This window comes from Leucoraja erinacea, unplaced genomic scaffold (genome assembly GCF_028641065.1).
Source record: "Leucoraja erinacea ecotype New England unplaced genomic scaffold, Leri_hhj_1 Leri_69S, whole genome shotgun sequence".
NCBI lineage: Eukaryota > Metazoa > Chordata > Chondrichthyes > Rajiformes > Rajidae > Leucoraja > Leucoraja erinaceus.
In genome coordinates, this window is record NW_026576619.1 from 406,558 (window position 1) to 434,469 (window position 27,912).

At 39.0% G+C, this 27,912-nt stretch overlaps 1 protein-coding gene across 3 annotated transcripts; it reads right to left on the reverse strand.

Annotated features, from left to right (window-relative positions):
• bnipl (BCL2 interacting protein like) lies at nt 1–27,912 on the reverse strand. 3 transcript variants are annotated; one of them, XR_008723010.1, is made up of 12 exons: nt 27,699–27,852; nt 22,386–22,516; nt 16,751–16,846; nt 15,397–15,467; nt 13,468–13,689; nt 10,990–11,163; nt 9,664–9,766; nt 8,612–8,743; nt 7,752–7,838; nt 6,021–6,119; nt 4,461–4,584; nt 1–819 (listed from the first exon to the last, which is right to left on the reverse strand). XR_008723010.1 is itself a non-coding variant. In XM_055631257.1 (11 exons), exons 2-11 carry the CDS (start codon nt 22,481–22,483, stop codon nt 4,548–4,550), a joined length of 1,119 nt encoding a protein of 372 aa, XP_055487232.1. In that variant the 5' UTR covers nt 22,484–22,516; nt 27,699–27,852; the 3' UTR covers nt 1,954–4,547. The 3 variants fall into 3 exon arrangements, 2 of the variants coding, with proteins under 2 accessions (XP_055487232.1, XP_055487233.1); XM_055631257.1 differs by lacking the exon at nt 1–819 and having other exon boundaries at nt 1,954–4,584; XM_055631258.1 differs by lacking the exons at nt 1–819; nt 22,386–22,516 and having other exon boundaries at nt 1,954–4,584; nt 27,699–27,912.

Sequence of the window (27,912 nt, forward strand, 5' to 3'; positions counted from 1 at the left end):
AGATTTGAAAAATTATCTTTTAAGGGGCCTTCTCTTCTATTTCTACTTTCCACTTTCTCTCTTCCTTTTTTTATTTTTTATATACACACTTCACGTTTTTCTACTCTCTACCATCTATTTTTCCACTTTTTCCCCTTTCTATTGTTTTCTTTTTCTTGTCCTGCTTACTTCCTTCTTATAACATAAAACTAGAGGTTGTACATAGAATGGATTACGGTATTACATAGTTGGCACCTAAAATTAGGTGCCACTGTACTGTTTTGTGCTGTATTAACTTCTAATAAAATAAAAAAAAAAAAAAAAAAAATAAAAAATGTCAAAGCCTTTCCTCTCATTACAACAAAAATCATTGCTCCTGAATTATAGAAATGTAAGGCACAGGAAGGCCCTAAATTTAGGGCACAGTCAGGCCATGTGACAACATACTCATCCAGGTACTTTTAAATATGTTCGAGATTTCTGCAGCCAGCATTGACAATGAGAAGGTACACAAAATTGCTGGAGAAACTCAGCGGGTGCAGCAGCATCTATGTAGCGAAGAAAATAGGCGACGTTTCGGGCCGAAACCCTTCTTCAGATTGACAATGAGATCTGTATTCTCATTCACCTCCGAGTAAAACAAATCTCTTCTACCCTTTCATCCTTCTACCAGTTAGCTTAAATCATGCTCCATCTGTACCATGAGAAATAGGAATTCATCTTTTCAATTAGTTTATTTATATATTGCAATTTATATTTTAGCCTTCTCTTTTCCAAAGAAAACACTGAGAATCCAGAATAAAAGGAGAAGCTACTGTAAATGCTGAGGTCAGGCAGCATCTGTGGAAAGAGAAATAAAGTTAATGTTTCAGTTTTGAGACACGAGGAAAGAAAGAAAATGTGTTCAGTTTTGGTTACAGAGGAGAATGAGGTATGGATAGGACAAAGGGAATTTCTTTGATAAGGCAAGACCAAGTGGGTTAATGTTGCCATTAGTGTCAGATTATGCTGCTTCTATGTTACGTATTGCCAGCACTAGAATGTGATACCAGCTCAGACTGTACTTATGGAGTGGAAAAATTGAACCAAAATCACAGATGGTGTCTAGTAGAAAATAGCCAGTGCATGTGGCAAAATATTGCATCAGAAGGCTCTCAGTTATCAGTAAGATCTTCACCCAAAACTCAATTTCATGGCCATTTCTCCATGTTTTTTTAATGCAAATGTCTCTACTTCTAACTCAGAAGCATGAATTTAATCTCAAATTCACCCAAGCAAGATCACAGCTCGGTTCAAATCCTGCTGTATTCCGTACCAAATTCTTCAATGTTTGGTGACTCGCTCTTACATTCTGTCTGCATCAGAACTGGTTATTTTTACTAGTCACCCATCTGTGATTTTGGCTTATTTTTCTCTCTCTCCATTAGTACATGCACAACAATCCTGAATTGTCAGCACATAACGTAGACAAATCAGCATAATTTATCTCCAACTACCACACCAACCCCTATGGTCTGCGACAGATTTCCTTTTCTGCTGTTATTGGCCTCCCATCTTCTCCGAGCCTGAAACAAACTTATTTTCTCTCTTTCCAATTTCTAATAGTCTTGGATTTGAAATAATAACTGTTCCTTTTTCCCCATAGATGCTGCATGTCCTGCTGGCTGTTTCCAGTATTTCCTTCAGATTTCCAGCATTTGTAATTTCTATTGATCTACTGAGCATATCTAAAATCTCCTCATTACTAACCTTATGCAGTCCAGTCCAGTCTTTAGATTTTAGATATGCTCAGTATATTATTCCTATGTCATCTTGTAATTTGACATGTGCAATACTCTACCCATGCTTTCATACATCTCCAAGAAGATGCCTTGATAAATCTGGTTCTCCACAGATTATTTAATGGTTTCTGACGGTGGCAGAGAATTGAATGGTGCTGGAAAAAGGCAATGATATAAATCTGCGGTACTACAGTACTTTCATAAGTTCCAATTTATCATAACTAGCATAGAAAATAAGCATACAAGAAAAGACAACATTTGCAAAACTGAAATGTATCTTGAACTCGATTGCCATTTATACAATAGTATTTTAATACTTCTCCTACAGGTGATATAAATATGAACATCTACAGTTATGGTCCAAACACAAACCTCCAGTGACTGGAGGAAAATTGAACAATTGAAACACACAAGCCCAGTTCATGACAATCCATGTGCAAAGGTCCAGCTAGCATGCAATAATGTGCCTTGTATTGTTTGACAAGTTTAGTCAGCCGCTTATTCCAAAATGTAACCCCAGCTCCTAGGTTGTTTCCTCCACTCAGCTCTATCAACATGAAAACCATCCTATTTCTGTCTCTGCATTGCAGAAAGATCTGTGCACCAGGCACAGTCCCCGTCTATTTCCCACAAACTTATTCAAGCCAATTCCAACAAGACACAACCTCAATTCCAAATTGTGCAAGAACATCGTGCTCAGAACATAAACACGAAAATGTTCCAAAAAACACTGAAGCATAATGGCAGACAAGTAGAATTGTCTTGTATATTACAATACATTGGCACGAACAAATAAGACTTGTGGGAGCACAGTGGTACATTCACACAGAAGGATTGACACTCCAAATTTAAGAATCCTTAATTCCATCAAAATATTGAGAATCTATCACCAACGGTTTTACAATGACAGTTCTTTCTAACTCAGTGCAGTGTTGAAGTGAAAAATGCCTCAATAACAAAAAATGGTTATTTTAAAATCACAATGTACTCTAAATCTATTAGCTGGTAGTAGTGAAATAATTACACAATCAATAACCCTTGAATTGTATGCATGTTCCCATAGCTGAATACTTAAAAGTATAGAAAGGTTACGGTAGAGAATCTTGTATTTTTTACATTCCCCTGATATCTTCTTTTTATCAATCTATCCTCTTAACCTCTTTTCCTGGATTTGGGGAGTTATGAAATGGATTTCAAGGGGTTTCCACCTACAGATTATGAGAGAGACAACTCAAGAGATGAGATGCAAGAACTCAAGATCGGAGAAGTAAACTAAGTCAGCTTCACATCAGCCACAATAACACTGAATGGTGTATCAAATTAGAGAGACTGAATTGAAACCTTCTCTGATTGTACAGGGGTTAGAGATTATCTTTTCTCTTTCTCATCAACCTTGCTCTTACTTGGATGGGTTTTTATTTCAACTTCCTGTTCACTTTTTTTTCTGTTCAAGAGGTGAGAAAATGGAATTTTCGAAAAGATTAGTATTTTAAAACAGATTTTTGTTTAAAATAAAACAGATAAGTACAAATATTATAAAATTCTCGTAGACATTCCATACCACATGTATGTATTAATGAGACTCTTTCCTGAGGTTTATCATAAAAATATGGACGTTTTCCCTGTGTCGGCTAGAGGATTGACATGGGGCTCAATTCCAGTTTCTGCCAACACTAATGGCATGAATACATTTGCCCTGGATCAATATACAGAGGCAAGATATTTTTGACTTACTGGAAGTGGGGTATTTTCTGAGAGTAAGCAGATAGCTTGTGTTCAACCTCTGACTCAAGGACTATACTAGAAATTGTAGAATTACCATTCAGTCAACAAACTAGTCATCTCTTTCAATCTCAAAACTGAAATTGCTTGTTGCAGTTATAATTATTAGTGGTTCAAACCCAAAAAGAGGTACTTACAATTTGCCATTTAATGAAAACTATGGGTGTCAGAATTAGTTTAATTTGTGATGCATTTAAGAAATGTGAAACCCACATGTAGTAGATTCTATTTCTTCTCCAATATGTTACAAAAAAAAGTAGCTTAACCAGTCTTCTGGCTTCATTTAGAATTAGAGCGGTTTTCTTTACTCTCCACTTAATAAGCAATCAACAAAATAGATAAAAGAACACGTGCATTCAATTAATTTGGGATCATACGAGAAAGAACCATCTCAAATATCTTACCAGAAGGCACACTCTGTGTGTTTATGCTGATATTGTTTGTATATTTGACCTTGGCTGTTGTTAATTGAAAATAGCAGGAGGTAATTGATATTGGCATAACTATTGGCCATATCTGCTTCTTACACCCAATTCACCATTCTTCATGCCCATTCTCACACACCAATTCTCAGGATCTGTGCAAGTTTTTAATCCTCCCTTCACCCACTTTCCACAAATAAGCATTTTTCTGCAGGTAATTGCTGGTTGGTGGTGCAGAGTAAGAACCCAAGTCAATGTATTTCTTCCACAACCCCGAGGTGCCTTGTCTTACTATAACACCTTTGCAGAACACAGCTAGCACAGCAGGTATTAGAAATTGAACCCACCACCTTTGGTCTCCAGGCTTTATAAAATTATGATGGTTATTCCAATGGTTATAGACCACTGTTAAGAGTGTGCTGGGAGGAAATTTACTTGAAAGAGTCCATATTCCCCAACACTATTCTTGATTTTTTTTTTTACATTGTTTGCTTACATGTGCTTATTATTCAAAAAGTATCTTTTCCACATTTGATATAAAGCAATCCAGTAGATTTCCACCAAAGACGAAAAATCAGATTCTCTAGGTTTCTGAATTTCCATTTAACTCTTCATCCAGCCTGTTAAGAAAGGAAAAGTTATAAATAAGAAGAAAAATTCAAGGTCATTGGGCTTTCTGTAGCATGACTATCAATGGCTCTAGTTCACTGCCATTAAATTGATCAATATCCACTATATCCAGCATACCCCATGGCAAAGAGAGAGTTTGATTTAGCTCTTAGGGCGAAAGGAATTAAGGGATATGGGGGGAAAAGCAGGAATGGGGTACGGATTTTAGATGATCAGCCATGTTCATATTGAATGGCCGGTGCTGGCTCGAAGTGCCAAATGGCCTACTCATGCACCTATGTTTCTATGCAATATTTAACAGACTTATTTCATCATGCTTAACCATTACATCATGCTTAACCATTACATATTATTAATCCATTTTAGTCCAAAGATGGCACCCTCCATACCGGCGTTTCTAATGTGATTTATTTTTCCTCATCTGAATGTCCTCAACTGATGCCCCTGATCCTCACTGTCCTGTTGTAATTCCTGCATGTCTGATCTTATTACTTCTGTTTCCCTCTCATAGCGATTTCCTTATCTTCAGCTTCCTTTTCGCTAGCTTTCCTATCCATTGGTTGAGCTTCTATCATTTCCAAAGGGAGTGTAATCTTGCCATCAAACCCTTTTCAGTATATCAAGGTGCTAATTCCTCCAACAACACCTTCAACAATTTTTCCCATCCCTCGCCATCTGCATGTGAAAACATAGAAGGCACACCCGTTTTTTTACCTCTTTTCCCAACATTAATCTTGTTAATATTCCAAGACATGCCATCCCAAGAGTGATCATAACCAACCAAAAAAAAGTGCCAGAAGATTGTAGGACTATTAACATGATATTATTGTTTAAAGAAAAGGAAAAAATGAATGAAGTGATTACAAGAGAGAATAAAAATGGTATTAAAATAGTGTTTAAAAATACCCAGCTTGGTCACAGTGAAGGGTCACGACCTGAAGCATAACCGTGTTTTTCTCACTGAAGAATCTGCCTGACCTGCTGAGTATTTCCTGTATTTCTGTTTTTACCCCAGACTTTTCACAGCTGCAGTTCTTTTTTGATTTTCATTTTATTGACTCCACTAAAACCCAAAATAGGTGGGATATCATAGAATGGGTGCAGCACAGCAGAGTCCATTCAGCCTTGAAAACTACACATCCATTTTCAGTAGCAACATGGCTTTCCATCCTGTATGTGATCCTTTAAATTTGGACATTCCCATTTCAATCAGTCTCACATTTTATTTCCTCCCACAACCTGGCATGTACACAACAGACTGAATGTTTAAAACATTCTGTTTTCTATTTTTCAGTGAAAGTTGAACAGCAGCAACATTAATATTATTATTCTTTGCTCAATAACAATTCCAAATGGTTTCAGTATAATATTCAACTATGAACATCATTCTAAAATGAAATAGAATTATAATGTCAGTTGTACTTACTCTTTTATGCATTCTGGGATATGTACATGTTGCATGGGAATTAACTTTGAAAGTTCTTGGAGGCTACTGACAAACCGAACTTTTCTACTAAACTTTGTACTGTTCAAGAAAGAGAAGTAACAGTGTGTTAGCACATAATAAGATCATGAGGCTCCCCATGTCCTCAACTATTCAATAAGATACAAGTTGATAGAAGTATATAAAATTAGAAGGTGCATACATAGGGTATATAGTCAGAACCCTTTTCTCTGGGTGGAAGTGTCCAACACCAGAGTGCATAGCTTTTAGGTAAGAGGGGGAAAGTTTAATGGAGATGTGCGGGGCACCTTTTTTTTTTTTTTTACAAATAGTGTGGTGGGGGCCTGGAATGTATTGCCAGTGGTGGTGGTGGCAGATATGAATAGTGCCATTTAAGAAGCTTTTAGATCGGCACATGAAGTTAGGTTGGCAGTTTGAGGATTTAGACCCAGACAGAATGAATGACCAGTGGATATATTTCCGTGGGTTGGAGGGGGACCCGAGGTCATTTTGCCTGGGACCTGGGAGTTTCTGTGACTTGGAGGGGGACCTGAAGGTTCTTTTGCACTTGCACTTATCCTTCTTGGTAAAATAGTTGTGGGAGATGCTGTTGGAATGGCTAGGCAAGTAACTTGCACTTGGGATGGGATACCCGACATGTCATTTTTGCCTGAATGACTGGGAGTTTATGGAGCTTGGACTGGGACCTGAGATGGTTCTTTTGCACTTGCACTTATCCTTCTTGGTAATGGAACCCATTATATTAGCTTTGAATTGTGAGTGAGAAAGGAACCCTGGTTACAGTAACTTTGGTAATGGTACAGGTGTTGGTGTGTAGAATGATGTTATTGCCTGGTTAATGTTGTTTAGTATGCTGTTCATTGTAAACTGATTTGTTGAGATGGTGTGCCATGTTGGATGGAGTGTTTGCCTTTTGCACCACTTTGGTTAGATGAGAGTGAAGAAGTGTAGTCCAGTGAATGAACTTGTGGACTCATGTAGGTTAGAGCACCAGTGGATTATAGACCTGACACTTGATGACCAGTGGACTATATTGTGAAAGGGGGACCAGAGGTGCACTTTGCAGATGGTAACCATGTGAGTTATGGCCGAAGGTGCTTGAATGAATTGTAGTTATAGGTAAGTTGTGGAGTGTTGACCAAGTAAGGAAGCTGCTCTCTTTCCAATGCATAGTAGAATGTTAATTAATGAAACACTCAGTGCACTTTTACAGATGTAAACACTGATGTTACGGCCGACATGCCAATAGTGAATGAATGTATGTTTAGGTTGGTTATGGAGTGTTCATCAAGTAAACTGCTTTGTCCGAGATGGTGTCCAGCTTCTGGAGTGTTGCTGCACCACTCATCCAGACAAAATGCAGAGTATCCATTATATTATTGAATTGTAATTTGTAGATGGTAGAAAGACCTTGGGGTGTGAGGAAGTGAGTTACTTGCCACAGGATATCTGACTTCTGGCATGTTCATGTAACCATGGTAGTTATGTAGCTGCTTCAATTGTATTTCTAGTCAATGGTGATCCCCAGAATGTTAATGATGGGGAACTCAATTATGATAATGCCTTTGAATGTCACTTTCAGAGGTTAGATGCTCTCTGGTTGAATATAGACATTTTTTGCTATGCAAATTAAACAATCCCATTGTTGACACCCTTGCAAAAAGAAAAAAAAAAGTAGAAGTAAGGTCTTACCTTATAAATGGCCGGGTAATGGCTAATATCACCTTAATGAACCAGGATGGATGGACAACAATGAGAGATTTCAGGTTCTTACGTAACCTTTTGGGGAAAATAAATAATTAGGGAATTATCAACCAATTCATAGTCAATAAAAATATCCGACCATTCATAACATTTAATCTTCCTTCGTTGAGATCTCATTCAATCTTTTAAATATCAACCATTTTCTGATTAATGGTTAACCCCAATTCCACAGGTGCTACCTCACAGTGCTAGAGACCCGGGTTCGATCCTGACCTTGGGTGCTGTCTGTATGGGGTTTGCACATTTTGCCAGTGACCATTTGAGTTTCCTCCCACATCTCAAATTTGTGTAGATTTCTAGATTAATTGATCTCTGTAAATTGTTCTTATGGTATAGAGACTGGATGCAAAAATGGAATTACATAGAAGTAGCGTAATTAGTCATCAAAAGTTAGCGTGGACTCGGGACATGGGCCTTGTTTTCATGCTGTATCTTTCAATTAATTAATTATAAACTTACAAATAAAATCAGAACAGCATACTACATTTGTACTGGTACAGGTAATAACAGGTACTGACATTTTTCCACTTTTGGGTCACTGATTAATGATTATAGCCGAGTCTACCAAAGCCTTTAACCGGGTTCTCTACTATAAATTTATCTTTTGTTTTTTAATTCAGTCACAGGATGCAGTGTCATTGCAAAGTCAGCAATTACTTATCCTCTGTCTCCAAGTACATGGTGACGTTCCTGCTTCTCAAACCATGGAAATGTTTGCCCTGTACGCCCTTTTAGTTTTTTTTACTGCTCATATTATTCTTAAGCTAATGTTGTTCTAAAAAGCTTACCTCCTGTCAATAGTCTGGTAACACTGCTTCAGCCAGCTGATTGATGGCACCCGGTTACGTGTCGTGGCACCATTTAGATACACAATAATATAATTTTCAGCCACCAGCAATTCCAGAGTTCCGATAACATACCTGTGGAGATACAACACTGGCATTACCTCCACAATGAATCTTTGTATTGAACAAGTCAGGGATGCCAAGGAACTAGAGATTTATTGTTTCCGATTTGCAACATGAACGTTTGATGTTTATACATTTATTGATTTAAAGGAAAAGTGGTCTCTCTACTTGCCTCAGTAGTTTCTTCTGCACCAGGAAGAGAGGGTAAGAAAGGAAGGGAGATTTAAGCGAGTTGAAAAGACTTGAATGTAGAGGGAAACTGGTCCTGATGGTCCAGAAGAAGACAGAGGTCAGCCAAAATCTTACTGAAAGGCTTAAATGACACAAGGAGTTCAACAAGGCAGCAAAGTCTGGGGAATTTCTGTTGGTAATATAAATAATTTACATCTAGCCATAGAGGATCCAACTCGTAATGTTAATATGCTCCTACTTGTCCTTCCACTGATTTACAGGAAAGCCCATTGCTGGCCAAACACAGCCACGCTGTAATCTTTGCTTTTTTTTCGCTCACAAGGAGCAATGGGGATTGTCTAAACCTTGCAGGAATATGGATAGAGAACGCAGAGCTCCAAAAGTGCCAGAGTAATGAGTTTCCAAAATAATGTAATGTACATAAATGCTTGGAGGATATTAAAAATCTTCCACAAATGTTAACTGTTGCATCCCAATAGCAAGTTTTAAATTTGAGATTACAGATTTATGTTAACCAAAATGAACTAATGAATACAGGCAAAATAAGGCAGGTGTATGAGGTTAAGTCAAAGGTCAGCCATGATCTTACTATTAAAGCAGAGTTATCATTATCTATACAAGTGAGCACAAATTTTCCGTGTGCAAAACCATGCAATTGTGAACCAAACTACAGAAAAAGAATTAAAACTGAAGAAAAAAAATATATTTTAAAGATCCTGATAATAGATTCTGGCCCTTACCTAAAGAGATTTTCCATTACATTCTCATAGTCAGGACGACTGCTTTCAGGCAAATAGCAGGAAGAAAACAAAATGATTGCCGTTAGGTTCTCTCCAAAGCAACCTGAAAGAAAGAAAGGCTTTATCTATTTGCATACATCCCTCTCTTCTCCCTTTCCATCACTGGTGATGTAACTGGCATCAGCTGAAGTACAGTGGGCAGTTCCAAGCAACACATTTTATAAAAGGTTAAAGAATGGAGAGGGTGGCAAGCTGACGATCAGAGGTTAGAGGAAACTAGAATCAAGGAAGGTGGGAAACCCAAGTTGAGATGGTGGAGTGGAAAATTACTGGGGATGGTGGGTTGGGGTGTGAAAGGAATGGGGACAGAATTCACAACTAACATGTGTGGATCATATGACTGCAACAACCTTGCCTCAATCTAACATTACCGTTCAGAGCTCCTAGAGCAGCAGTGAACGCTGTAATTTTACAATTTATAAACATTATCTTTATATTCTTCAAAGCAATCATATGAAGTTGTATTTTCAGTAAAACTATGCACAACTGTTTTCCATTTAAACAGTTTCTGCTTTTGCATGTTGCTGTGGCTCTGGATTTTATCCGTGTAAAGAGGTTGGAAATGTTAAGGCTCCTGAGGGTTGCAAAATGGTTTCAGGATGCTAAGAGATTTTGATGAATTTTGCCACGGGTCAGAAACCATTTACTGTAGATTTAAAATGATTGGAAAAAGATCTGATGTGTTAGTCACAAAATTTTGCTAGAAAATATAAACATGCAGAATATGGAGGAGAAAAAAAAATGTGTAGGAAGGAACTGGTTTAAACCGAAAACATAAAATGCCTTCTACTGTTAGACTTTCAATAATTTAGGGGCTAGTGGAATTAAGGGATATGGGGAGAAGGCAGGCATGGGTTATTGATTTGGGACGATCCGCCATGATCACAATGAATGGCGGTGCTAGCTCGAAGGGCCGAATGGCCTCCTCCTGCACCCATTTTCTATGTTTCCAAACAGTGACCACCTAAAATGTTCAGACCCTCATGACTATACAGATAATAACCAGAGAATAAATAGGATAGGGAAAATATTTAAAATAGCAAGAGCAGCTTGTTTATCCTCAGACCCTGGTTTCACCTTTCACTGATCTATTGCCTCAACCCCACCACTTTGCCCAATCACATATCACTATCTTGTGAAAACATAGAATTAGATTAAAAATGTGATTTCTGCTCACTTCCGTAACGCAGCCTTCAGCCAAAGTTTAAAATGGTTTTCAAATGATAAATAGATAAAATTAACCCATGTTAAAACCAGGAGATTCACCTCCATGAGAAATTACTGCCTTGTATGGATCCACAACGGCCATGTCCACTCGATATTCCTGCTCCCCAATATGGAAGACCCTCCACAACTTGCCATCTTCCGTCTCTTCATCTGTCACGTGGCCCTGGAAACTATCTGTGTCAGATAATGAGCGAAACACCCGTGGCAGATCATCTGGTCGGAGAGGAAACGATAACAACAACATTGAGTTAAAAAGATTTAGAAGATTTGTAGGGCTTGTCATTGTTTGACAATGTGTGATCAAGTCTTTCTCGGCCCAAAATGTTACAAATACAACCACAATTTCTAACAACTTGAGCAAGTTTAAAGTACTTTTTTCCTTCTTTTGTATTACCATTGCGATGCTGGCACAGCTAGAAATGTTTTTCTGATCCTTGGAGTTATTTCTGCCCTAGGTTCCACTGCTCTCTTTGACATGGCATTTTGACTATCCGTTTTGACTCACAGAAAAATCCTTCCAGTTTAATTATAAGCATCGATAATGTAGATGAAAATACTTATTAAAAGTGGTGAAAATACAGCCATTGTCAGTTCAAAATTAGAACTGTCACTCAGTAGTGGCATGTAAGAAATTTTGGATAGACAAATGGATATGCAGGGAGTGGAAGGATGTGGTTTATGTGCTGGCAGATAAGATCTGATGTTGGCATAATATTCAGCATAGACATTGTGGAACATAGGGCCTGTTCTATGTTCTTTTGGTTGAGATTTTCAGCATACACGTTTTGCGTTTTTTATTACTACTATACCAAGTGTATTCGAAGGAAAAAAGTTTTTTTTAAACTTACATAGTTACTTTAAAGTCAGAAAATAACTACTCTTAAAATAAGAATCAAAATAAATTTCAGGTTTTACTAACATCACTTGGATAGCTAGAAATAATCAGTCATCACACACAGCATTTATTAATCAGTGAGGTGTGCATGAATATTATTGATTGATCAGTGCAAGTTCATACACGCAAAAATGCATTTGATTGGTAGTGCATGCAAGAAATCAGTGTTTCACATTTAAAATAATTTAAATCACACTTAAAATAATTTAAATCACATTTAAAATAATAAATCAGTTCATAATCAACACATCTGAATCTGTATTAAACTGGCACAGTATCTTTATCCATTCTCAAAATATATCAGAATGGGAAGTTTATACATGCATCTCACCAGTTTTTAATCCCCAAACACCACTCCTTTATTATCTCCATTGCACGCCCTACTTTGCTTTAATATCAAACTTCAGTTGGATGATGCTAGCTGATAATCACTTGCACTGTAGCTTGCGTACAACTGAGAAAGAAAGTACTGACATCTATTTAACACCTTCCACATTCTCGAGATGTCCCAAAATGCTTTATGGGCAATTAACTATTAAGAGAAGTATAGAAAACAACAATATTGACAAACTTCCACAAACTGCAAATGAAACAACTCATTTTTGTGATGTCCATTTTGGGGATTTATGTTGGCTGAGCTTTAACAAAAATTATGAGATCCGTTTCCATGGATCATATCTTGATGGAGATTGATTCACGTCTACAACATACTATGAAGCAAAAAATCTTCAATATTCCTTGCTTATTCATCATTATTACAAAACTGCAATTATTATCCCCAGTCTCACAGGTAAATGCATGACCTAGCCCAATACTGGATTATATTGATTAGGAAGAACGTGAGGAATAAATCATATGGTCCCTTGAGCCTGCGCCACCATTCTTCATTATGGCTATCTTCTTCCTCAGTTCCACATTGTGCCTGGTTCCCAAATCCTTTGGTGCTCAGTAATTTGTCATTTGCGGTCTTTAATATACTCTGTGACTCTGCATACAGAGTTCTCTCGGCTAAAGAACTCCAAATGTGACCCTCATCACCTTAGGTTTTATTTAGAGAACATTATTAGGAATGGCATAAATAAAATAGACAGTCTGAACTTATTATGCAGGAAGGAACTGTAGATGCTGATTTAAACTGAAGATAGACACAAAAAGCTGCATCAGGGCAGGGCAGCATCTCTGGAGAGTAGGAATGGGTGACGTTTCCGGTCTGAAGAAGGGTCTCAACCCGAAACGCCACCTATTCCTTCTCTCCAGAGATGCTGCCTGTCCCATTGATTTACTCCAGCTTTTTGTGTCTATCTTCAGTCTGAATTTATTCCCCAGCTTGGAAATGTTAACGATTAGAGGGCATAGCTTTAAGGTGAGAGGGTAAAAATATAAGTGCAGGGAAAGTTTTTTTTTTACACAAAGAAATGTGCACCCTTATTCAACAACCAGAGCTTACCTGTTAAGGACTGTTCCAGGACATGAACTAAAAATTTATCTTTGGCCACTATGCCTACTACATCACTAAATAAGCTTAACAAACATCAGTGTGGGGAAGAGATAATGGTGAAAGCAGAAAACCATACAGAGATCATGATTACAAGAATTGATTAGGCATTGATTGGTTCATTTACCTTCCCATTCAAAATCATTACCATTCTCCGGCAACTCAAAGGATTCACTGTCTGAAGGAGTTTCTAAGTCATCTACATTTATATCGCAGGAATCCCCCTCCAATTCATCTGGTGTCCTCTCTTCAGAGCGTGTCACCTCCTCGTTACCTTCCAAGTTCAAACTGATTGCTGGTGCAAGGAGTCGTTTCTTGTTCCCATAGAGCTGTAGAGATTTTGGTGCCACTGAAGAGAAAATAAAATGAAGCAGTCTGAGCAAAGGATTAAAAAAAGTTATTCTTTTAAAAGAGATGTTGCGGTTTATTCCCCCTTAGAACAGAGGCATTCAAGAGAATGTTTGATAGGCACCAGGTTCAGGATTGATGATGAATAATTTTCAATGGAAGACCATTAACCAGAAGAACAGATTGAGAGTGGGTAGCAAACAACTAAATGCAACCCCAAGTAAAATGTAATTATGTAATGAGTGTTTGGGATTTGGAATTTCCTGCCTGATAAAGCAAGGAAAACAGCTTCATCATGAGCATTCGAGAAGCAGTTGAATATATACTCCCAATGGAAAAACACTGTAGCAACATGTGTAAAAATGTAAAAATTAACCGTGTTTTAGAGGAGATTCATCAGGATGTTGCTTGAGATGGAATGTTTCAGTCATGAGGAGTGACTGGAGCAGTTGGGTCTGTTTGATCTCAAGCTGAGTGAGTTAAGAGGGGACATGATTGAGGTATATAAAATTATGAGTGTAATGGATATGGTAGACTACATCTTATCAAAGATGATTCATACTGGGGGAAATAAATTTGTGGTAAGGGGCAAGAGTTTCATAGGCAATATGAGGGGTTCTTTTAAACCCAGTGAATAGAAAATACCTGGAAAGTTCTGCCAAAGAGGTGGCGGAAGCAGAATCCTATCAGCATTTAAAAGGCACTTGAATTGCCTCGGCGTTGAGGGTTATGAGCTGGAGTTGGTTGATGAGATTAATGTAGATGGGTGCCCATTGATCAGTGAGAACATAAAATGTTGAATGGCCTGTTTCAATGCTGTCTGACTCTTTGATGTTCTGAGAAATTCAAATTGTCAGCTCAGACAAGCCATTGCAGACTCATTAGGCTAACAACCTCCTTCTGAGTTATACTGTTTTATATGATCCTAACTTAGTCTTTATTGGGAAGTGGAACATGCTTGCAAAAACCTACCGACATCAAGCAGACTCAGGGGTCACCTGAGTATTTGAAGCGGGGAGGGGTATTTGAAGAGGGTTAGTGAGGTTATTTAGGTTATCACAACTTTCATGTTAGCTAACAATAAAAAAGCCCCATAAAATTAAGAGATCAGGAGAAATTTCTTGATATTTTATCCCCCAGACAGTAATCTAACAATATTAACAGGCTGCACAAAATCCTGATTGCAATGAACAGCTCTTTAATCAAACATATATGGAACCATTCAGCACCAATGGGGTTTTTTAAAACCCAGAAATGATGCATCTATCCTCCACTCATTTCCTTTGTTGAATAATCAATACTGTCTTTTTGCGCAACCTTTGGTGTATTTCTGATCATGAATTCTGTTTGCTGTAGTTCCCACAGACCTACTTAATATTCTTCCTAATTATTTAGAACACAATCAGAAAGAATAGAATAAGCATTCATCAATTGCCATTTTCGTATCATTTTATATTATGTAAAATTACTTCTGCAGTTGCATTCCAGCTTAGGACCAAGTCAAAGCTACTGGTTTAGCAAAGGAACTACAGGTCTTTTAGATGGGAATAAGGCTGGGGAGATGAAATGAGATCAGGACTATAGGCCAAACAGCCTATTGAACCAAAGGCACAGTGGATGTATTTGTCTCATGGTCACATTCTTGCAACTGGGGATTTTCTTGATTGAAAATTCCCAATTTAGGATTTCCCATTCCCATATTAATTACCAGGTCTGTTGACTTCTGCATTGGCATTTAGATCATCCTCTATTAGGGCATCATTGTCTTCAGGAAGAGGTCTGTAAATATAAAAATGAAGAGTCCCAAGTGGAAAGAACCAATTAAAGATAGCACACAAATTATGGCTGTTTGATCAATCATTCTACTAAAATGTCCTTGAGATTGAAACTGTGAAAAAGTTGGAGACTGAAAGAAGGTATCAATGGAATGGAAAGAAGGGCACAAATGTAGGATTGGGATCTGCAGAATCAATCTGCAGAAGTAAGATAATAGATTTGGGGATAGCAAACAATATGAGGAAAAAGGCAATGTGGGATACTGAGAAATGTATCAGAAGAATTGTCAGATGGAGAGATTTGGTTAGACGTGGTGTATTTGGTGCCAAACAAAATATTACATGAAGAAATTATATTGGAGTATGAGCAAAAAATAATAAATATTTTATCAGTTTTTATGAATGCAGAAAACTTACTGTGACTTTAGTAAATGAATAGCTCAAAAAAGACTAGCTTCAGTAAAACAAAATTCAAATTGGTGGAGTTAATAACTCCCCAGGTTCTTCTACTCTGCCTCACATCATGACCTTTACACTTCTTTTTATTCTGTACTTTCTCTAAAGATATAAAATTATATTCTGAACAGTTAGTTTTCTCTTTTGCACTAATTATTGTTCTCATGTTTTGTATCAGCCTGGATAGCATACAGGAACAGAAAGGAGAAAGAGGGAAGTCAAAACCAATGAGTCTGACATCAGTAGTTGGAAAGCTGACATTTAAGAAACATTAAAATTAGGAGCATGAATCAGTCACTTGAACTCTCAGGCCCAATGCGCTATTTAAAAAGATCATTTATGATCATTTCCACCCGCCCATGGCAACGTTTCACCCACTTGCTTATTAAACATTTGTCTACCGTTTGGTAGGACAAAATAGATGTGTTTTTTTGAAGGGTGGAAGACTGAAAGGTGTTGGTGTTTTGTACATGAATCACTGGAAGTGAAAATGCAGGTGCCTTGACGTTTACTGCAAGAGGATTAAATACTTAAGTGGGGCATTATATAGTGACCAGGTGAGATTACATGTGGAATATAGCGTACAGTTCTGGTCTACATATGCAGGGAGAACCATGCTGAAACTCACTTGGTGTAAAAAAAATACTTCTCTCTATTTCTTCAACCAATTATGTAAATGTTTACCCCCTGTGTTTTGATCCTCTGTTAAGTGAAATGGGTTCTTCCTATCTACTACACCAGCTAAGTACCCATTCAATGCTTATGTATGGATTAAAAAATCCAGCCTTCAAGGTGCTCACAGAATATAAATATTTTTAATCAGCATCTTACTTTGGAAACTCCTCATCCTGCCACTCTTCTCGGAGTTCCATGTCCTCAATCTGTATCTCTGCAGAGTTTGGGGACTCCAACTGTTCCTTCTGCAGACTGGAAAAGTAAAGGTTTGCTGTGAGACAGAAGTTTGCTAACCCATAGATCAATGGAAGGGAGAGGAGTATATCAGCACCTCAAGTTTGATCTCTTTTGGCTAGACTACAAAATGACGAGTCACTAACAGGATTCTCACTGAGATTTGTTGTATGTTTGTACCTGCAATTTGCCACTATGTTGTCCCACCCCCTTGTTCCTATGAATTTTCACAATGTACTTCAAATAATTTCAAAGCTGTAACAACATAAAACAAACAGGAGTATTTTATTTAGTCACTTATGCCTGCTCCACCATTCAGCGAGATCATGCTTTTACCTCTGCCAGTTTCCTGCACTAACACCTTATCCCTGAATTCACTAGCTAATCAAATATGAAATGAAATGAAATGAAATGATTGAAATGAAATGAAATGATTCAATTTATTGTCATTGTCAGTGTACAGTACAGAGACAACGAAATGCATTTTTAGCATCTCCCTTGAAAGGGAGACACAGGGCGTCGCGGTGTGCCCGCGCCTGCCGCCGTAACATTCCATTACAGGCAAAGGTGGGTGAAGTGTCTTGCCCAAGGACACAACGACAGTATGCACTGCAAGCGGGATTTGAACCGGCTACCTTCCGGTCGCCAGCCGAACTCTTAGCCCATTGTGCTATCTGTCGAAATATCTACCAATCTCCCAACTTAAATTAACTCCACAGCTGAGCCGCCACAGCCCTGTCAGGTAGAAAATTCTGAACTTTTATCATGTTCTGGGTAAAGACATTTCTTCCCATCTTGGTCCAGAACAACCTATCCTCATTTTGAGACACTGACTACTGATTCTACATATCTGAGCCAGGAGAAAAAAACAACTTTGCATTTATTATGTTAAGCACTGTAAAAATGTTGTACATTTCATTAAAATTCATTTAAGCTCAAGCCATTGCTGATCTAATATGCTGAAACCAACCTCGTTTCAAATCCTCCATCCCAGACATCATTGTAGTGAACCTTCACCAATCCCCTTCTATTGGAAGGTAGACCAGGCATATACAGTCTATTTTAGATACAGTCTCAACATAGCCATATACAATTGGAGCAAGAAATTTGTACTTCTGTGTTAAATAGTCATCGAGAGCATGGAAACAGGCTCTTTGGCCCATCAAACACCCATTTACACAAAAAATATTTTATTCTTGCTACATTATCATCAACTTTCTCTCTCAGCTGCACATCTTAGACATGTGGAGGGGGTGGGACTGGCCAGCACTCAGAGAAAACCCACGCAATCACAGAGAGCAAACTACACACAAACAGCAACGGACGTCAGGTTTAAATCCGAGTTTCTGGACGCTGTGTGGCAGTAGTTCTACTAGCCATGACTGTTTAGCGGACATAGTACGAACTCCATCATCAAGTTCACCGACAACACCACTGTTGTTGGATGAATTACAGATGGTGATGAGTCAGAGTATAGGTGAGATCGATCGATTGACCAAATGGTGCCAGCACAACAACTGATCGACCAATTGACCAAATGGTGCCAACACAACTGCACAAAAACCAAGTAACTGATTGTGGACTTTGGAAGAGGAAGGATGAGGATGCAAAATCCTGTTTATATCAATGGGACGATGGTGGAGAGGGTCAAAAATGTCAAATTCCTGGGTGTGCATATTTGCAAAGATCTTTCCTGGACCCAGCACACTGATGGAATTATAAAGAAGGCACATCTGCGCCTCTACTTCCTGAGAAGATTACGGAAATCGGTATGTCGAAGAGCATTCTCATCATGGCCTGGTTCGGCAAACTGAAAGTCAAGGAGCGGAAAAGACTGCAAAAAGTTGTGACCACTGCCCAGTCCATCACCGGCTCTGACCTCCCCACCATCGATGGCATCTATCAAAGTCACTGCCTCAAAAAGGCAGCCAACAACATCAAAGACCCACACCATTCTGGCCACACACTCATTTCACCATTGCCATTGGGATGAAGGTACAGGAGCCCAAAAACTAATGTCCCGGTTCAGGAACAGCTTCCCTACAGCCATCAGGCTATTAAACACTACAACCTCATATCATCTCTGACCTACAACAGACTATTATTATTATTATTGCACTATATTTGTTTATTTATTGAGTATTTGTGCATGTGTATATATACACTCACTGAACTTTTTTTCTCCTGTTATGTACTATATTTACATATTCTGTTGTGCTGCAACAAGTAAGAATTTCATTGTCCGATCTGGGACATACGACAATAAAACACTCTTGACTATGCCACTGTGCCACCCAACCTACCAGACCTGTTTTGGACTCCACAAGAGAAATAGTTTCATTTTATGAGCATCTGTCACTAAAATCATATCAGGTGCCTGAAACGATTTGCACCATGAAAGGCCTAGTCCGACTTCCTGATTGTCAGGAAACAACCAGGAAATGATTCTAATAATGTTTTACTCAGGTCGTTTTCCAGTTGCATCATGCTGGAGGGGAGATGGATGAAAATCACTCATGAATGAAGTTCTAGACAGTAAAATGGTCAGAGTCAAATTGAGCAAGAAGATACCATTGTTATGTAGGCAAATGCAGCATTCAATACTGAGCAAGATAGATGACTGGATAATCTGTTTAATTGATTCTGATTGTGGGATGATTTTGGTCAAGTCTCTGGAGAAAACTCTCTTGAAGGAGCAGAGAGTCATACAGCACAGTAGCAGGCCCTTGGCTCAACTTGTCCCTGACAACCTGGATACTCCATCTACGCTAGTCCCAGTTACCCACGTTTGGCCATATCCCTCTAAACCTTTCCTTTCCATGTACCATCCAAATGTCTTTTAAATGTTCTTATAATACATGCCTCAATTACCTCCTCTGTAAGCTCGTTCCATTTACCTATCACTCTCTGTGTGGAAAATAAAATCCTCTCAGGTTCCTATTTAATTTTCTCCCTCTCACCTTAAACCCATGTTCTTTGCTTCTTGATTCCCTTACTCTGGGTAAAAGACAGCATTCACCCTATATATTCCCCACATTATTTTATACACCTCTATAAGACCACCCCTCAGTCTCCAGCATTTCAAGGAAAGATTGTTGACACACTAGAGGCAGGAAACATGTTCCGATGTTAGAAGAGTCCAGAACCAGGGGCCACAGTTTAAGAATAAGGAGTACCCATTTAGAACAGAGCCAAGGAAACACTTTTACTCACTGAGAGTGGTGAGTCTGTGGAATTCTCTGCCTCAGAGGGCGGTGGAGGCAGGTTCTCTGGATGCTTTCAAGAGAGAGCTAGATTGGGTTCTTAAAAATCGGACCGCCGTCCTGTATGGGTATGGCTGCCCAGCCTGCAGCAGTCCGTTTTTTCATCTCTTTTTAAAATTTTTAGTTGAGTTTTTATTTTTCGGAGTTCTAGTCTTTTTTATGTGGGGGTGGGGGTGGGGAGAAGGGGAAAACTGCTTCTCAGGGTCCCTACCTGGTTGGAGAGGCGGCTTTTCTCCGGGCTGCACCTTCTACTAACCTCACCACAATAACCTCACTACAAGAACATTTCAACAAACAGATTGCATTGCATAAACATGTGTAAACCTGCACTAGACATCAGCATAAATCCTTTTTAACATTTGCAACTTGATTGATTATAGCACCAGTATCTGGAGCCTGAAATTACTTTTGGAGACACAAGTTTAATTTCCATCAAATGGGGAATTTAGAGCCAAGTGATTGCATAAATATAAGAAAAGGTAAGTATCAGTAATGGTGGTCATTAACCTATCATAAAATCCAGCTGGTTCCCTAATGTCCTTTACGGGAGGATATTCCACCACAAGCCCAACACTGACACCCAACACCTAATACTCTAACGAGCCATTGCACATTGCAGTATTAAACTGAAGTTCATAGCATTTTACATTTATGTTACAAACAAAGGCTTGCATTTATATAGCACCTCAGAACAGCAAGATCATTGAAGTACTTTTGAAGTTTGAAGAAGGGTCAAAACTTCAAACCTTCTCTCCAAAGATGCCGTCTGTCCCACTGAGGTAGTCCAGCATTTTGTGTCTATCTTTGGTTTAAACCAGCACCTGCAGTTAATTCCTACACAAGTATTTTTGAAGTGAAGTAATCATGGTATTACATGGAATGCAGTAGCCAATTTACACACAAAATTTTCCCTCAAGCATGAATGTAATTATGAGAAGGTCATCTGTTTTTAAGTGCTATTAATTGGAAGATTAACAAGCCAAGTTCTTTCAGGCCCAATAACTTCATTTGAGTTTACCATGCAAGGGAGTGCATCAAAGAATGCAGTACTCTCTCATTATAGAGTTGAGTATGGACTGGGATTACATACTCGAGTGTCTGGAGTGGAACTTGACCATACAAAATGTTGCCCGACATGTGAAAACTACATGACTGAATTAAAGATTCAAAATTGTCCTTAGAAATGTTAACTACAAACAGTTCACTATCCATATATAGACTGGAAGAGAGTCAAACACAAGATTTTGTTTCTGAAGTGATTCATTACTGTGGTATGGATTTTCTGCAGAAGACAGGGATGTCTCTTGTTCTCTGCAGGACATGTTTTTGCACGTTACTATTCATCAATATGCTCTTGCAGAGGTTGCTCAGGATCTCAGGGAATGTCTACAATGAAACACGCACTAGACCTGTCCTAACAACACAAACCGTGAACTCCAGGAGTAGGAAGAGAAGGGAAACTATCTGAAGGATGAAATGTTAAATAAAAGAGTGAAATGACATGCAAAACGCAACAAGCAACGATTGCATTCGGCTTTTATTTTTTGAACGTCACTATGAAATGTAATTTGATGCCTAACTTACTACACCCCGGTGGCTCCACCAAAAAAAAACAAACCGGTCTGTCAAAAGTACAGAAGTTGTCATACATCCAAACACAACTCATGTAATTTTATATTGTACTTACCGGGTTTAACTTCGATTACCTTCTTGTGTAATCAGTAGGCTTAATGGAGCACAAAATGCTTACTATCTCGTCATGAACATAAAGGCAGCCTCACTATATGCTACAGAATAGACCACAGACTGTTTACATCATCGCATTTCACCTGGGCCCTATGAATGTACTCAGTCACACCCATCAACCTCAGTTACCTGGCAACCTAATACGCAATCCTCCTTTATCTGCCGCTGATGACACAGAATGAAAGGCAAAAGAAGCAACTACTCTTTCTCTGGCATCAACACCAATACAATTTTCACAGGGAGAATAAAGAGAAACTCTTTTCTTTGATGAAGGGACAGTGGGGTTGAAAAGAAAAAGGGGCAAAAACCTAAAATTAGACATTTCAGGAATGACATTTCCTCACACAAAGCATATTGGAAAGTATGCAAGTCTCGACAGCCCAAAAAGCAATCAAGGCTGTAATTGTAAATTTCAATAAAGAAAAACAATAATTATTAAAACCACAAAATTCCTGAAACAATGTGGGTAGAGGGAATTCAGATATAGTTCAATCATAATATCATGGTGATCTTGTTGACTTTCTGAACAAGTTTCAAAAATTTCATACCTTAATCTTGTGTGAATGTAGCCTTTAGCTGCCCTGCGCAACGTCTTGTAGCTATTACCCTTTGTCTTATTTTTTAGCTGCCTGATGGTGTCATCCATGTAACAAAAGAACAAGCTGGTCCCAATCCTGGCCTTCAAACAAGAGGCAGAGAAGTTTTAATAGTGAAGAGGAACTTCAATTTTGCTGAGAGGTTAGAGATCATGTGATTCATGATTTTACAGTATAAAACATTAAAGAGAGGTTGAATAGAGATCAATATTTTTAATCTAACACTAATAACTAATGTCTTATTTTTTGTACAGTCCTTTTCCTCTCACTGTCTTGCAGAATTTATGTGTAACTTATACAAGATAAGGAAGGAGGAGGGAGGATGTTGATGTAAGGAAATGAAAGGGATCAAAATAAACCAAAATTGAATATTATAACGGAGAATAAACCTATAAGAAAGTCCAAGAAGAACATGATGGGAACAACAGGAATGCAAGAGCAATCCTCAAATGGTTAAATGGGAAGGCCTATTCCATAAAACAAACGCCGGTCTGGAAACTTAAAATAGAATTGTTTCTCTCAATTGCAGATTGTAAACAAGGCTGCCTCCTGTACTTTGCTCAGTTCCATACAGGGAGCTTGTCTGCTCTTTAACTATTTGAAGACTGTGGGGATCTACGTTACGTTCTGATGTGAAACTTTCCGTAAGCATCTACCATAAACACATAAGGCTATGCATTCTAAATTTGCAAGACAAATGATTCATCATTGATGCAAATTCATTTATCTTTCTATTTCGCTCCCACTTGGACATTTTGCACATGCGAATACCTATCTTAATATTTCGCAATACTTCTTCAGAATTTTCTTCTTCCTTGGCAATCCCTTGAGCCGAGGGTGACTTCTTCCATTCATTTAGTGGGGTTGGGGTAGTTAATGAGGACAACTAGTGGATAGTTGTAGAGGTGGTGTTCTCTTTCTACTGTTAATGCAAAGCTGTAGTGTGCTCTTGATACATGGCCTCAAGGTTCTTAATATCATTCGAAATGCTCCTCCATTTTCCATCGTAAGTACCAGAGGTTTCCAGAAATCAGTGATGTTGCATTAGTTCAAGGAGGATTTGAGCACCTACTTGAACCCTTTCTTCCGTCACCTTCTTCTCACGACAGAGCTCTGTTCTGGGAGGTTGGAGTGAGACATAATAATAACATTCCTTCCAAATGTTTCCGACTTGTTTTAATTAGGACCTCAGTGATGGCTGGCAACATTGGCCTGGGACAAGACATTGACATTGGTTCACTTATCCTTTCATGATTATGCATGGAGAACAATACCTCAAAGGCTGATGCACAGCACCCGTTTCCCCATCTTCATCATCATGGCACGATTGGCAAGTGTTCAGACATGATGCAAATCTAAAATATCTCCTCTCCACACTCACTTGCCATCCCACTCAGTCACGCACAATGGAATCCCATTTGGAATTTGGAGTTATATTAAAATGGTCAGGTCATTTTTAGCCAAGACTTACCGACTCACACAACCAATAGGACAGGAAATTTAAATAAGACAAGGCATGACTCATTGGCACTCACTTTTTAACTTGCCAAGAGATTTGTTCAGTGATATAAAAGCAACAGAAACCACTGTACTCCAAAACAAGGACATTCCCCTCCTCAATGTTCCAAGAAATTGTGGTTCCCATTTGACTCCTGAGCATAATGTTTAAGTTTGCTTTTTTTAGTTTTTAGATATACCGCATGGAAACTAGATATGTAATCTGAAGGCTGAAGTATGAATTGGATACATGGTAGCTGGTGAATTTAAATTCAATTCAGTTCATTCAACTATTTGTAATTAAAAGGCTAGCAATCGTGAAACTACCACCTGCCGTTTTCATCCATCCTTTCAATGAATAGCAGTAGGCGTTGGTAATTTGGCTCATCAAAACTGACCGCCATTCAACGAGATTGTGTTTGATCTGATGCTGGACTCTGCTTCAGCTTCCTCCTGTTTGTTCCCCAAAGCGCACAATTCCCAACTAAACCAATGACCTATCCCAGCCTTTAATACATCTGTCTGGGATAGAGAATTTGAAAGATTCATGATCCCCAGAGCAGAAATTCCACCTTGTATTAAAAAGGCAATCCTTTATTTTAAAGCTATGCCCCATGACCTAGATTTCCAGATGAATTTCTACCCTATCAGAACCTTGCGTCTCCAAAGATTGCCTTTCATCCTTTTAAATGTAATGATATATCCTACCTGCTCCATCTTTGTGGATGTACATGCTCCTAAGTTTTTATAGCTGCTTTATATATTTTCTGTTGATGACGTCTTCTACAGTAGTGTTTCCGTTATGTCTTTCTTTCTCCTCAACTCAGGCTTCCCTCCTCCGTAGTTGACAGCACTCTCAACGACTACATTTTCCATAACTCTGCTCTCATCCTCTGTATTCCTATCCAGAGAATGAATATGTCCCTTTTCATCTTACATCCCACCAGCTTCCAGATTCAATGGATCAATATATATCATTTCTGCTGCATTTGGAGTAAAATCTTCCTCGCACTCCCCTTTCTGAAAAGTCAGTTCACTTCTTGACATCTTGATTTACTCTTTCATCTCCCTCAGCATCTTCCTTTCAGATAATTCAGGGACCCAAGCCATGTTTGAAACATTTTCTAGAGTTTTTAAGAGATGTAATAATTAGATTAAATGGTGCATAAAGTATTGGTCACCAGACTACAGAGAGGATGTGGTGGTAGTGAGAGAATGAAGACAAGATTCACCAGGAATGGAGGACCAGTCAGATTTTATAAGCTGGGTTTATTCTCATTGGAATTTGGGAGGATGACGGGTGATCTTATAGGTCCATAAAATGGGGGCATTGTTTTCCCAATGCAGGGAGTCTAGAAATACAGCACACAAGATTAAAGGGGTTTAAGGTATGTGGGAAGAAATCTAAAGGAGATCTGAGGGGCGTTGAATATCTGGAATGAGCTGTCAGAGGAGGTAATGGAGGCAGAAACAATTATAGGTCACCCATTCCTTCTCTCCAGAGATGCTGCTTGTCCCGCTGAGTTTCTCCAGCTTTTTGTGTCTATCTTTGGTTTAAATCAGCATTTGCAGTTCCTTCCAATACAATGTTTAAAAGGTGTTTTGACAAGTACTTGTATAGGAAAGTGATAGAGAGATTCAGGCCTAAAGCAGACAGAGATTAGCATAGGTCAGCATCACGATCAGCTCCTGTCCTAGCACTTCTTTATACCCTCTACTCTTTCAGTCTATACCTCCATTTCCCTCCACAGCTGCCTGACTCACTGAGTTCCCCCAGCTGCTCTCCTTTTGCTACAGATTCCAACATCTGCAATCTCTTGTGTCTCCATTGTACATCGTATTGGTTCACTCATTATTTGCTGCCGACCAAGTCTGGCCTGAGTCTGTGTCGACCAGCGATCACCCTGTACAGTAGCACTATCCTGCACATGCTAGGGACCATTCTTTTTTAACGAAAGCCAATTAACCTCCAAACCTGTACGTCTTTGGAATGTAGGAGGAAACTGATCCAGAGAAAACACTCGCAGTTATAGGGAGTACATAAAAACCCTGTACACACGGCACCCGTAATCAGGATCAAACCCAGGTCTCTGGTGCTGCAAGGCAGCAACTCTACTGTTGCGCCACTGTGCTGTGATTAGTCTAGGTGTCTGAATTATTAGTCTGGTAATTTATCCACTTTGGCAGCACCATACCCCAACTGATAAAACAATGAATTAGGGAAGTTCATGGAATGTTGGCCTTTATTCTGTGGGATAAAAATAGGAACTTTGTTGATGGGAACACACACTTGGAGAACTATACATGGTTTTGGTCTCAGTGTTTGAGGAAGGGTGTGCTTGCAACAGAGGCAATGCAGAAAAATGTTTGCTAACTTGAATCTTGGGATGAAAGGTTTAATAAGAAGGTTAAGCCACCATGCAGAGGATTGCAGAAGAATGAGAGGTGATTGTTCTAAAACATGCACAATTCCAATGAGTATTGCCAGAGTGGATGCTGAGAGAACATGGTGGGGGGCATCAAGCATTGGGGTCAGTTTCATATTTTGAGACCACCTCTTTAAAATTATGCTTTTCTCTAAATGGGTATTGAATCTCAGAAATTGCCTACCCCAAGAGGGAGCAGTGGAAATAACATTATTGAACACATTCAAGGCAGAGGTTGAGACATTGAAACTACAAAGGGAGTCGGAGGTTGGAAAAGTATTGTTGTGGGTCAGATTAGACAAGCTTGGATCTTCCAAAAGGTGGATCACGTTATGTGTGTGGAAGCAGGAGAACGGTCAATTGGCCTGGTCCTGTTCCTCTTATGTTCACTGCATCCAGGTAAAATAGCGATTCGAGTTTAGAATCCCCACCTTTTTCTCGTTTAGTGTGGGGTTTGAGTGTTCACAGACGTGGTCTCTACATTGGAGAATCTGTGCAAATCCTTAAAAGCATCAGCGATTTTTACGTGAAATTAATTTCAGTGATTCATATAAAAATGGGCGTAAGGTTGTAACTTAAGTTAAGTGATTATTGTAAGGAAGTTTACTGCGTGTATATTGGTTGGCATTATTTCCTGCGTCGCACAATGACGACTCAAGATAACTATTATATGAAAAGCGTTGAGGGATCCAAGCGCCATAGAATGCAAAACAAACAAAGTTCAAGGCAAGGGAAGTCAGCGGGCCAAGCAGTATGAGTGGAGGGAAATGGACAGAACACGTTTCGGATTGGACCCTTCTTCAGTCCGAAACGTCGTCTGAACAATTTCCTTTCACAGATGTTACATGACCTGTTGAGTCCCTCCAGCACTTTGTTCAAGATTCCAGCATTTAAACGTCTTAACGTCGTCAGAGAAATACAAACGTTTTTCTCTCGACTACACATGGAAAGCTGTTGTCGCCGAGGCAAATGACAGGTTACGTTCTCAGAGGCGAGGATGAAAACACTACTCAAACAGGCCATGGCCTTTCCAGAAACAGGGAGGCCCAGGAGCTACTCACTCCACGGAAACAAACATTGCTAAAAAAAACGGTCACCAACTATGTACAAAACAGTTATAAAATCTAAACATCAAACGGACCTTTAACAAAAATAATTTAAAGGCATGGAACATATTTAATAATTAGTACCTGGTCGAGTTGTCAGGCCAATAAAACGTTGGAGGGGAGGGGGGAGTGTTGACACACTCCTCCTGCCACCTGACGTGTCAATTTTAGCTCGAATTCCCTCGAAACTTGCTCATTTAAGCGGAGGAAAAAAAAACACCTTCCTTCGCACTCACCTCCCATTCTGTTCCGCTGTGTCTCCTTTCCCTTTATGTCGCTTGTCCTGTTTCTCTTCAGCGTTATTTACCACTAGCGGCGAATTCATGACATTTGTTACTAACTTATTTTGAAACAAACTTTGGATCGTTCGTGATCCGGGCTCGCCTGTTTCTCTGATTGCCTTATTTTTGCCAGCCCTGTTTCTCTTCCCCCCCACCCCACCTCTCCTCT